Here is a 13,213-nt window from a genome sequence, read left to right as displayed (position 1 = left end):
GTGTTAATTTGGTTGCTTGAGTCAAATAAGTTGCGGTCTTAAAAAACAAAAGGAATGGCTGCCCATAAGGTGTTTGTGTAATTGCCTGAAAGAAAACCACTTATTTCATTTACGTTTGAACCCATTTTATTATGTTTGTTTATGTGCTCTTGCACTTCATTTTGTTGTATTGGTACTGCGATTAGCTATTTTTCAGGTTGTGTATCTAATTGCATTTTTGTGTTGCTTGAGTGAAAAAAGTGGCGGTATTAAAAAACAAAAGGAACCAGTAGTCATTAGGTTTGGTTCAACTATTGTTGGCCATAACGTGTTTGTGGAATCACTTGAAAGAAAACACGTTTCTCATCTCTTCTTTTACTTATTTCACTTAGGTTTGAAACCGCTGAATGCTTTTGGATTCTGTCCTGCTGACTTTTGCATCGCTCGAATTTTAAACGTTACCTAGATTTGCAGGTATTTATTTATACGTTTATGCATTATGTTTGCTTATGCGCTGTATATTGAATGTCTACTTTTGCTGTTTATTTTGTTGTATTCTACTTTTTTTTTTTTTTTTACCATTTTGTGATTCATTGTACTTAAATGTAAATTGTGGTTTGATATTTGTTCATTTACTTATCTGGATTTATACAAGGATTTTTTTTTTCGTTATAATTCTAGCTATACATAAGGGTTTTTTGGTTGTAATAAGTAATCGTTGTTTATAAAATTGATAATGCCGCCTAAGTCCAAATCAGTTTATCATCGCGAACGTATTTCATCATCTATACCGACAGGTTTAGTTGATTTAGATTATTTGGGTTCTTCAGCTGCCAAAAAAAGCCGTATTACAACTCCGTTTGTTAATTATGGAGAACCTGTTGGGGTTGCTTCTTCCGTTGCACAATCTGTCAATAATCATCATCATCAGAATACTTTTGTTCCAATCGGGTCTTCGAGTAACGTTGGTACGCTTATGTTACTCTGTTTTTATTTGGTGCTTTGTTGTTGTTTTCTTAGATCGTCCACTTTAATTTACAATAGGGTTGTTTTTCAAATCCCGTTCATTTTCCGTTGCGAACTTCGGTCCCTGTAAATGCTTCAGTTTGGACTGAAGGTAATGTGTATGTTATATATAGTTTCTGTAGTCTAACAATTTAAACATCTGTCTATTGTTCATCATTGCTCATATTCTGTTAACGTAGGGCTCATTTTTGGTATGAAGAACGGTTAAGATATTCTACAAGTACTCTTCGTTTCGTATGTAGAAATTGTTGAACAACTGTTAGAAGTTTTAAATGCTAAGAATGCTGTTGTAAAGCTTTTTAGGATTGCCAGGGATAGAATTGTTGATATGGATGTTCCTGATTTTCGAATAAGATTATACGATGTTATTGGTTCCAAACAATATGAGCGGCCGACATCAGATGCTGTTGGTGCGATAGTTTTTGAGACTGGTGACATAAGTAGAACTGATTACGATCTTATTGTAGAGTATAAGGGTGGTACGCTGAAGCGGGTAAATAAGTTGCATGCGTTGTATATGTCGTTACAGTTTCCATTACTTTTTGTATATGGTCAACCCGGTTATCATTTGGGTTTAACACTTCGGGATGTTGGTTCGCGTAGTACTAGGAAAAAGAACAAGATGACAATGAATATGTTTTATAGCTATCAATTGCATGATAGATATAGCGCGTTTAACTTGCTTGGAAAATGTGGGAGGCTGTTTCAGCAATATATTGTTACCGCTTATTGTAGCATAGAGCTAGACCGTATTGATTATGTAAAGAATAATCAGCGGGAAATACGAAATGAATACTTATCCGGTCTTTATGATGCTATAAATAGGGGTGACCATTATGGATCTGATGTTGGGAGTCGTACAATTTTACCAGCTTCGTTTACTGGTGGTCCCCGGTATATGTATAGTCATTATCTCGACGCACTAGCAATTAGTCGTGTGTATGGAAACCCTATATGTTTTTAACGCCTTTTATCGTTATAGCATCGTTTTTTGAAATAATGAAATTCTGTCAAAAGTACAATCCTTATGCTTCTTAGCTCTTCATATACTGCACTTTGATCTATTTATTTGATGTTATTCCACATACTGATAAACTGATACATTAGATATTTTTTTTGCCATTTTTTCCTTGGCTTTTCTGGCTGTTGTTTCGTAATTAATGTATTGAACATTCATGAAGTGTTGTACACCATCGAGTTTCAAAAAAGAGGGTTACCCCACTGTCACAGTCTATTATGGGTGCAAACATCAGCCAGGTCTTTAGAGCCCGAAGAAGTAGACCGGTTTGTATCAGCTGAATTACCCAACCCAAAGACAAACCCAGAAGGATTTAGAATTGTTTCAGAGCTTATGATACATGGGCCATGTGGAGAATTTGATAAGGATGCTCCATGTATGGAAAACCGAAAATGTACGAACAGGTTTCCAAAACCTTTCAATAACAATACTTACTTCGACAAAGACGGTTTCGTACATTACCAGAGACGCAACACCAAAATTGAAGTCGATAAAAGTATCTGTAATCTCGAAAATGGGTACATTGTCCCATATAACCGCTACCTATGTCTTCGCTTTCTAGCACATATCAATGTTGAGTGATGTGGATGGAACATGTTGATAAAGTACCTATTCAAATATATTTCAAAGGGTACAGACCGTGTAGCTGCTCATATTTCCAAACCCTTAAGGAAATAAGGGTAGTTCCAGTGGGACAGAAAAACAAGCGGTTGATGAAATCAAAAACTTTATTGATGCCAGATTCATATGTCCACATGAGGCTTCTTGGAGGATCTACAATTTCCCTATTCATTACAGAGAGCCGGTAGTACAGATTCTTGTAGTACATCTTCAAGATATGCAATTAGTTACTTTTCCCGCAGCTCAAAGACTTAAATCAATTGTCAAAAATGCTGTCGCAAAAAAAAAAAAAAAAAAAAAAAAAAAAAAACACTTACAGAATGGTTACAATACAATAGAACCATCATTCGACGGAAAACATTTAACTTATCTCGATTTTCCAGGTTTGTTAAAACTTGTTGTCATTGTACTTAACTATTCATTGATTCCTTCGCTTTCACAACTGTATATGTATATGAATTTATATTTACATAATTAGTTTGTTATACTTTATTCATTTAATTTAAATGTTGTTGAATCCTTTTGATAAACGTTTTTAGCAGTTTTACAAACAAAATAAATTGATATGTGTCATTCTAATCTACAGGTGAATTTGTTTGGGTATCTAATGAAAAAAGATGGAAGAGGAAATGTAATTTAAACAAACCATCGATAGGCAAATTATCCTACATGCACCCTGCATTCGGAGAGGTGTTTTATCTAAGAATGTTACTCTGCCACCAAAAAGGTTGCATATCGTTTTAAGAGCTGATGACAATTGGTCGAACCGCATACCGCACGTACCGCGAGACATGTCTTGCCATGGGTCTTCTCGGTGACGACAAAGAATGGAAAACATCGATAGAGGAGGCATGCACAACAGCTACCGCAAGTGAACTGAGAACACTACTCAGTCACATCCTTGTCATTTGTGACGTTGCAGAATTATAGAAACAAACATGGAAATTGATCCGATGACACATCCCAATCAAGGCAGCTGCCAAGTTACATATGTCAAATCTGTATATCAACACAAATGAGCTAGAAGGATACTTGTTATACGAGCTAGAAATATTGCTAAATCGTCATTCAAAGAACGTCACCAACTTTGGCCTACCAACAATCCCGCAATACTTGCTTGAAGATATTCAAAACAGGTTTGTAATGGAGGAAAAGAATTATGACCGCGAAGCACTTTCTGCATAAAAAATAATCATGTTGACAAAGATGAACCAAAAGCAGAAAAACATATATGATCTTATCATCAACTCAAACAACAGTCAACATCAAGAATTAATTTTTGTTTATGGTCACGGCGGAACAGGAAAAACATTCTTGTGGAAGGCGATAACGACTGCATTAAGAGCCGACGTAAAGATTGTTTTGGCAGTAGCGTCTTCTGGAATAGCTTTACTACTGCTACCATCAGGTCAAACGGCCCATTCTAAGTTTAAAATCCCTCTAGATTTAACGGACGAAAGCAGGTGTAACATAAAGAAGAAAACACACATGGGCACTGTATTTAGAAGAACGGAGCTTATAATATGGGACGAGGTCCCAATGAATGACCGTAAATGTCTCGAAACCTTAAATAGAATATTGAGAGACATATACGATGAACCCGAATTGTCATTCGGTGGATTAAAAATAGTTTTGGGCGGCGATTTTAGGCAAACCCTACTAGTAAAGAAAAGATGCAGCAAGGAAGAAATCTTAAACGCCTCCATAACCCGCTCGCCCTTATGGAAACATTTCAACATAATAACACTTAGAAAATATGCGCCTGAAACAACCAACTTTAACCGAGCAAGAAAAAACAACAAATGAGATGTTCGCTTCATGGTTATTACAAATTAGTCTTTAGTGCATACAACCTCCAAAACCACCCTTTATTCAAAGATTAAAATACACTTTTTTGTAATTGTAATTAAGGCCTTAATTATCTACGAATAGATGTTCAGTGTTTTTGGCATACAAATGACTAGATATACCTTGATCCAGAACCTGAGACTTTCTTCAGCGGTTATAAATGCCATTAAACGACAATTAGCAACGCACAAAGCAACATCGTCACATCCCACACAGGCAATTGGGCGCACTTCAGGTTTCAGCTCCCTTATAAAAAAATCATTGAAAGATAAACTGGTCGCGAGTACTTGTTCAGACTGAAACAGGTCAGGTTGGGTTCAAAGACTGAATTTTGATCCATTCCATTGTTAGCATATTAGGTAAATTTAAACTTAGGATAAAAGAAATCATAAAATAACAAATTCAGTAGGTAAATGGGTTGAAATTACCACATCTAGAATAAATTTATGAGATCATCAAAGACAAAAAACCTTGTTTCTTGCAAGAAGAGCGAGAGAGTGTGAGCAATCCAAGGCTGCTAGTGCTTGAACAACGCCTTGAAACTCGGAATAATATCCCCCAAATTCATTCAAAAACTTGTGCCAAGCTAATCGACAAACAAGAACGAGTTCCTCGTTTGCCAAAGATAGTTGGTCTAACGCCGTCAACACTTCCGGTGCATGATAGCGTACCATCTTTTAAGTACTGTTAACTTTCACCTAATTTGAAGGCACCTTTACATCTAGCCCCAACTGCATTAATAAATATTAATATATTATTATAACTACTAAGAGACGGATAAAACATAGCTGTTGTGAGCATCAAATTATGATAGGATCAGTTTCGCTAGAAAAAGCACATAAGAAAATGTTGCTACCTTGTGATTGGTTTCAAAGAACTTGATTACTTCCTCCATGTGGTTACGATAAAATCCCTGCAAAGAGTTATAGACGAGCATCAGCTATATTAATTTGATCAGTTCAAGTTTCAACTATTATAGTAATAGTAATCATGATAAGTTTTACATATGTTGTAACGACAGATGTCTAAAGTTCACCTCAAAATATCCAAAGAAGCCTGAGCTCATATCACCAGCAGGGAATCCCATTGCAATTATATTTTCAGTGATGTATGACATATCTAAATCAAATCCTCCTTCCTGAAACCACAGATAAATAAATAAAATAGGTCGACAAATTCATCAAAGTAAGACAATACCACTAATAAAATCAATGAAAACATTATATTCAGAATAATCACGTATACAACTACACAAATAGTAACATATTAACAACTATTCAACTACCAAAGCTAAAGATTTAACATACAAATCACAGATAATACAATGTGGATGACGATAAAAAGGAAAATATACCTGGTTGTGTGATTCCAACACGAAATTTGCTCTAAATCATTCCAGGAACACTTTTCGATCATCACTTTAATCAGAAACATCACGAAACTCTCGAATCAATTAGTTGACCGAAAATGAGCGAAGTTTGACTTGGAATCTGCAATTTCCATGATGTTCTTCAATCTGAATCGATGAATCACGAAGTACAAACAAGTGATAATGAATCCAGATCTATGCTCATTTCATCCCGAGATTGTCTAAATTGTTCTATACTCCTCGATTTGTGAAGTTTTCAAAAGAAACATGAACTCGAGATCAAACTTGTTGGAATAAGATCTGATGAGTCAAAATGTTTTGCAGGAAGTTAGAGTCTGGAAGTTAGAGTCTGGAGATGCAAGTTGCAGAATCTGTTTGTGTGAACGGTTTAATTACTTGGTAAAGAAGCTATGGGAATTCTGGAGATCTGGATAAATATTTAGAAGATCACGTTTTGATTTGATATTATCTCTAGAAGATAAACACTGATTTATTTAGAATATTAATAAGTTTTAGTTTATCTTTTCCTATCTTTTAGTCAAGTAGTTTTGGAAACCAAATCTTGGAGATTTGGTTTAACCTTGTATAAATAGGGGTACGATGTTCATTGTATTTTGTATCTCTCAAGCACGATTACTTTGTCTTTCATATTATATATCATTCGTGTTCTCTCAATTTTGTTCATATAATTTGTATCTATTGTTTATTGAGAGTTTAGTGTTCATAATCAAGTTATTGTGAACTAATAACTGGTATCAGAGCGGGTTTGGTGTAAATCCAATTCGGTAATCTTAAAACGATCCATATATTGTTCAAAGATGTCCTCCAGTACCATCCCAACTCCAGTTATGGCTGGTAAAGGAGTGCCAATTTTCGATGGCACAGACTTTGCAACCTGGAAACTAAAAGTTCTATGGTTTCTTGGTTCGATTCATGAAGATGCTGAACAAGTCCTTACAGTAGGACCTATTATACCTGGTACAATGGTTGAAGCTGTTCCTGCTACAAGTACTGCTTCTGCTCAACCTGCTTATCTTCGTGAAAAACCAAGAGATAAGTGGACAGAAGCAGAAGCCATAAAGTTCAAGCTTGATAGCAAGATAAGAAGTATTATAGGTAATGGTGTTACTGTTCCAATTCTCAGGAAGATCAGTCATGCTAAAACTGCAAAAGCTATGTGGGATCTCTTGCTTAATGACTATGAAGGTGTCACAGTTGTTAAGACTCAGAAGAAAAAGAATCTGATAAGGTGTTATGAAAATTTTGCTGCTCAGCCTAAAGAATCATTGAGTGATCTTCATTCAAGATTCCAGGTTCTGATTAATGATCTTGAAAGTGTTGGTGTAGAGAAAACACAACAAGTGTTGTGTCAAAAGTTCATTGAACTGTTACCTTCAAACTTTGAATCTGTGATTACATCAATGGTAATCAGTGAAAAGATAGACACTTATGAACTAAGTGAGTTGTTTGGCATATTGTCAAACTTTGAAGAATCACAGTTGAAGAACAAGATCAATGCTAAGAGAGTTGTTAAAGATCCAGAAGCTGCATTGATAGCTACTACTAAGAAGAACAAGCAATTGTTCTCTAGTTACTCTAGTAGGGTTGATTCTGAAAGTGATGAGACCTCTGATGATAGTGATTCTGATGTAGATGAGGAGATTCAGGATCTGGAAAGTCAAGTGGCTCTTTTGACACAAAGAATTGAGCAGAAGAAGTTTGGTTTTAAGAAGGGTAAAGGCAAGAGTACATTTGATCCAAAGAAAGCTAAATGTTTCAAGTGTGGTAAGGTAGGTCATATAGCTGCTGATTGCTGGTCCAAGAATGAAGGAGGTTCAAATTTCAACAAACCTGTTGACAAAGCAAGAAAGTACAAGCTCAAGTACAAGAAGATGAAAAGTGAAGCAGAAAAATTGAAGAATAAAGAACAGGAGAAAGCATTGTACACAGAAGCATGGGAAGATGAAGATTCATCATCTGATGATGAAGAGGATAAGTGTCTGATGGCTATAATTGAAAAGGATAGTGGTTCTAGCAAGTTTGAGGAAGATTTGAAAGCTATTGAGAAGATGGATAAAGACTCTACTTGTAATAAAGGTTCTGCCTATAAGGTACAAAACTTTGTAAACTATCTTGATAATGAAAAAGTGAGAATGTTTCAGTATTTGTTGCTTGATTTCAATTGGTGCTTAGAGGATAGTGACAGGTTAAGAACACAGATCTTTGAGCTTAAGAACACCATCAAAGATAAAGATGCTGAAATTAAAGTATTAAAAGAATGTGAGGTAAAACTTGACACATATAAAATGGCATATTCAGAAGAAACTAAAAGGTTAAATACTGAATTAGGAAGATCAATTAAAAAGGCAAACCATTATGAAAATATTTGCAAATCTTGGTGTGTTTCTTCCAAAAAGAATTCTGATGCTATTGCTAAACAAATTCCAAATGATGTCAAAGCTATACTTGGTGAAAACTACACATTAGATAATAATGTGGAAGTTGATCCTATTATATTTAAGCCTGACATTTTACCAAATACTTTTGTAAAATTTGATGGTGAGAAAAAGATTTTAACTAATGCTTTTGTAAGATCATCTGAGTTTGTAAAATCATTAGAACCTGTTAAACCTTCAGAGACTATAATTTTAGACTGCAGAAATCCATCAGAGTCTGAACTATTGAAACCTTCAGACTCTAACAGTTTAGTCTCTAAAAGTGAAAGTGTATGTTCTGACCTAGTATCTTACACCCAAGAATCAAGTAGCATAAGTGATACTGAATCATCTTCTGATAGTGTCACTTGTCCAGATCCTAAATGGTCAACTAAAAGAAAGTCAAAGTCAAAACAGGCTAAGACTATTAAAAAACTGAAAAGGAGAATTTCAAAGCTTAGTGAAAGATTAAAGGGTCAAGAAAAATTCTCAAAATCATCTTGTTTTCCTGAAAATTTCAAAAAGGTATGGAAACCTAAAGTTTGTGAAAATAAAGGTGTTTTGAAAACAGTGATGGATAAGTTGATCTGGATTGGTAACAAAGCTTTTGTATGGAGAGTTAAATACACTCCATCTGAACCCACTGCAAAGTGGGTTCCCCCTAAGATTTAATCATTTTTCTTTTGCTTGTGTCTTGTGTAGCAGGGTAATAAGTGGTATTTAGACAGTGGTTGCTCAAGACACATGACTGGATGCAAAGAGCATCTTGTAGGGTTTGTAGAAGAAAAGGGTCCTTCTGTGAGATATGGTGATAATTCTGTTGCAAAAACTATTGGTTATGGTACTGTTATTGCTGGAAGTGTGTCATTCAAGAAAGTTGCTTTAGTTGAAGGGTTAAAGCATAATCTGCTAAGTGTGAGTCAAATTGCTGATGAAGATTGTGAGATCAGAATAAGAAAGAAAGCTGGAATTATTTATGATCCTAAAGGAAGACCAACTCTTGTTGCCTGGAGATTTCAAAATGTGTATATGCTGGATTTGGATTCTGTTGATTCTGAAATTGAAACATGCTTGTATTCTCAGTCTGTTCCAGAACTTAATTGGCTTTGGCATAAAAGGCTATCTCATCTGAATTTTAAAAATATTAATGAGCTTTCCAAAAAGAAGCTTGTTAGAGGTTTGCCTCAGCAACCTTTAAAGAAAGATAAACCTTGTTCTGCTTGCATTATGGGTAAACAAACCAAAACAAAGTTTCCCTCAAAATCCCTAGCTACTATTAGTGATCCACTTCATATGCTTCATATGGATCTTTTTGGTCCAATGAACACTAGTAGTCTAGGTGGGAAAAGATACACTTTGGTTGTTGTTGATGAGTATTCAAGGTTTACCTGGGTTATCTTTTTAGCTGCAAAGAGTGATGCTCCTGAAGAAATCATTAATTTAATCAAGAAAGAGCAGGTTCAAAAAGGTGTTCTTGTTAAACAATTGAGAAGTGACCATGGCACTGAGTTCAAGAATGTTACTTTAATTGAATTTTGTGAAGAATCTGGAATTGGTCAAAATTTCTCAGCTGTTAGAACTCCACAACAGAATGGAGTTGCTGAGAGAAGAAATAGAACACTTATTGAGGCAGCCAGAACCATGTTATGTCAATCAAATGTTGCACTCAGATTCTGGGCAGAAGCTGTCAATACAGCTTGTTATACTCAAAACAGGTCATTAATTGTGAAGAGACATGGCAAAACTCCCTATGAATTGTATCATAAAAAGGTGCCTACTATTCATTACTTTCATGTATTTGGATGTAAGTGCTATATTTTGAATCAAAGGGATCAGCTTGAAAAGATGAGGCCAAAATCTGATGAAGGTGTGTTTATTGGTTATTCTTCTGTGTCTAAAGCATATAGAGTGTATAATAAGAGGAGGATGAAGATTGAAGAATCCATTAATGTTTCCTTTGATGAAAGTCCCATTGAAATGGATCAATCCTCTAGTTCTGAGCATTCTGCACTTGGTGAATTGTCAAATTTAATTTCTGGTAACAGTACTCAGACTCTAGATTCAGAGTCTGAGACAGATGAATTTAATTTGTCTGGACTGAAACATTCTGCAGATAATGCTCTCACTGAAGAAGTTCAACAAGAAGATGAGCCAATTGTTATTCATGAAGATGATCAACCTTCCAATACTACTGTGAATCCTGTTGTTCCTATTAGAAAATCTTCTAGAAATATTGTTATTCCAAAGCATCTTGAAGATTATGTTGTAGATCCTACTGGTTTACCTAAAACTGGTTCTTCATCTCAGACACCTGTGTCTGATTTTGCAATTGCTAATTATTGTTTCTTCTCAAATTTTCTTTCACTCATTGAACCCAAAGAAGTAGATGAAGCATTGTTAGATAATGATTGGGTTGAAGCTATGACTGAAGAATTGACAGAGTTTGAAAGAAATGATGTGTGGGAATTGGTTCCAAAACCTGAAGGTAAAACTGCAATTGGCACTAAGTGGGTTTATAGAAACAAGGTTGATAAAGATGGTATTGTGGTTAGAAACAAAGCAAGGTTGGTGGCTCAAGGGTATAGACAAGAAGAAGGTATAGATTATGATGAGACATTTGCTCCTGTTGCTAGAATTGAAGCAATCAGATTGTTTCTAGCTTATGCCTCAGATAAAGACTTTGTGGTGTTTCAAATGGATGTGAAGAGTGCTTTTCTGAATGGTATTTTGCAAGAAGAGGTGTATGTGAAACAACCTCCTGGTTTCAAAAATAAGAAGTTTCCAAAGCATGTTTACAGGTTGAAGAAAGCTTTGTATGGTCTGAAACAAGCTCCCAGAGCCTGGTATGATACTCTGTCAACATTTCTTCTAGAAAAGAAATTTTCTAGAGGAGCTATTGACAAGACTCTATTCATCAAAAAGGAGAAAGGTGATGTGTTACTGGTTCAAATTTATGTTGATGACATTATTTTTGGGTCTACTAATCCAACTTTGAGAAAATGGTTTTCAGATATAATGTCAAAAGAATATAGGATGAGTAATTTGTGTACTCTAAACTATTTTCTTGGGCTTCAAATTAAGCAAAGTCAAGAGGGTATTTTTATTAACCAAAGTAATTATGTTTCTGATATGCTTACTAAGTTTGGTTTTAAAAATTGTTCCACTTTAAGAACCCCAATGAGTATTTCTGAAAAGCTTGATAAAGATGAATCTGGAAAACCAACTTGTCAATCAACCTATAGAGGTATGATTGGATCTTTGTTATACTTAACTGCTAGTAGACCTGATATAATGTTTGCTACATGTATGTGTGCACGTTATCAGTCAGATCCTAAAGAGTCTCATTATAAGGCTGTGAAAAGAATTTTTAGATACCTGAAAGGTACTCCTAACTTGGGTCTTTGGTATGCTAAAGACTCAGGGTTTGATCTAATTGGTTATACAGATGCAGACTATGCAGGTTGTAAGTTAGACAGAAAAAGCACATCTGGTGGTTGTCAATTGTTAGGTGGCAAATTGGTGAGCTGGTCAAGTAAAAAGCAGAATTCAGTTGCTACTTCAACAGCAGAAGCTGAATATGTAGCTGCAGGGAGTTGTTGTGCTCAATTGCTTTGGATGCAACATCAGTTATTGGATTTTGGATTATCATTAACCAAAACTCCAATCATGTGTGATAATGAAAGTGCTATTGCTATTACTGAAAATCCAGTGTTTCATTCCAGGACCAAGCACATAGAGATCAGACATCATTTTATAAGAGATTGTGTTGAGAAAGGCAAAGTGGTTTTAAAACATATTGGCACAAAAGATCAACTGGCAGATATTTTTACAAAGGCACTTCCTGAGGAAAGGCATTTCTATCTTCTTGGACAACTTGGAATGTTAAATCCATCTATTGAAATGTTGTCCAGTGATGATATTTCTTGAGTCTGAGTTATTTTCTTAGAGTCTGGGTGACGTAATATTGTTCAGAGTCTGGGAAAGTTTACTCAAGTGTTTTTTTTTTTATAAATTTGTTTCCTTCTTCAGTCAAATAAAGTTTTTTTTTAAATTTCATTTTTAGGTTAATTTTTTTTTTCTTTATTCTATTTCCTAAAATAAAAGGGTCAAATTTGGTATTAATGAAGGGAGTTAATGGTAATTTTTTTTGAAAATTTTTGTCAGGAGTATTAATTTGATAATGATTGTGTCAATCTTTTTGATAACTTTCTGTTATGATGCATTGGGTCAATCTTGGCCGTGCAGACCAACCTGCAGATTCTGAGCAATCAGAGTCAAAGTTGTTACCCAAGAATTGAATTGAATTGAATTGTACAAATTGCCATTCTCGAGTATCTTTTCCGCCCTACACCGACACCGGGTTTAGTTGGCTCGGTAATTTTACTCGACGTGTGGTTGTTTCGAAACAGGGAACAACTTTGAATACACAAGCTTGTAACCCGCGGATGAACCGCACACTAGAGCCTTATTGGGGCTAAAACCAATAACGAGAGCCTTTTTGGTATCATTGGAATTAACGGTATACTCCACCCCATGATGTTACACAAACAGAGCAGGCAGAAGGGATGGATGAGGAAATCCCACTCAATTCAAACCCACCTTCTCCCACTGCTCAAGAACAAAATTCTTCATTAAACAACCTTATGAGCTTACCAACTCATATTGAGAATATTCACATGTCTGAAAACCTAGTTGTTTCAGCACCCATAGATGCACATCAAACATCTATTAGGCAAGGTGCTGCAAGTGCAACTCCATCACCTCTGCTAGAGGTTGGTGAGGGGAGTACTTTAACCCAGCCTAAACCATCTAGGATAGTGAGCTTGGATAACCTCATTACAGTTACTGAATTAACCCCCTCAGATAACTTAAATCAAGTCCCAATCCTGGACTTATCAAACCAAACTCAAGACCAAT

At 35.4% G+C, this 13,213-nt stretch overlaps 1 protein-coding gene and 1 long non-coding RNA gene across 2 annotated transcripts; one reads left to right on the top strand and one right to left on the bottom strand.

The window, feature by feature from the left end:
* Nucleotides 1-715: 715 nt before the first annotated feature.
* On the top strand, nt 716-2,605 carry LOC139874983 (uncharacterized). Its single transcript, XM_071862372.1, has 3 exons — nt 716-947; nt 1,248-1,961; nt 2,187-2,605. Exons 1-3 carry the CDS (start codon nt 716-718, stop codon nt 2,603-2,605), a joined length of 1,365 nt encoding a protein of 454 aa, XP_071718473.1.
* Nucleotides 2,606-3,078: 473 nt separating this feature from the next.
* On the bottom strand, nt 3,079-6,119 carry LOC139877020 (uncharacterized). Its single transcript, XR_011768415.1, has 5 exons — nt 5,847-6,119; nt 5,529-5,630; nt 5,349-5,405; nt 4,615-5,223; nt 3,079-3,821 (listed from the first exon to the last, which is right to left on the bottom strand). It is a non-coding gene; the product is annotated as an uncharacterized lncRNA (long non-coding RNA).
* Nucleotides 6,120-13,213: the final 7,094 nt, after the last annotated feature.

The sequence above is a fragment of the Rutidosis leptorrhynchoides genome, chromosome 11, assembly GCF_046630445.1.
Source record: "Rutidosis leptorrhynchoides isolate AG116_Rl617_1_P2 chromosome 11, CSIRO_AGI_Rlap_v1, whole genome shotgun sequence".
NCBI classification, from domain to species: Eukaryota; Viridiplantae; Streptophyta; class Magnoliopsida; order Asterales; family Asteraceae; genus Rutidosis; species Rutidosis leptorrhynchoides.
The sequence above is the reverse complement of the archived record's forward strand: the minus strand, read 5'-3'. Positions and strand labels throughout refer to the sequence as shown.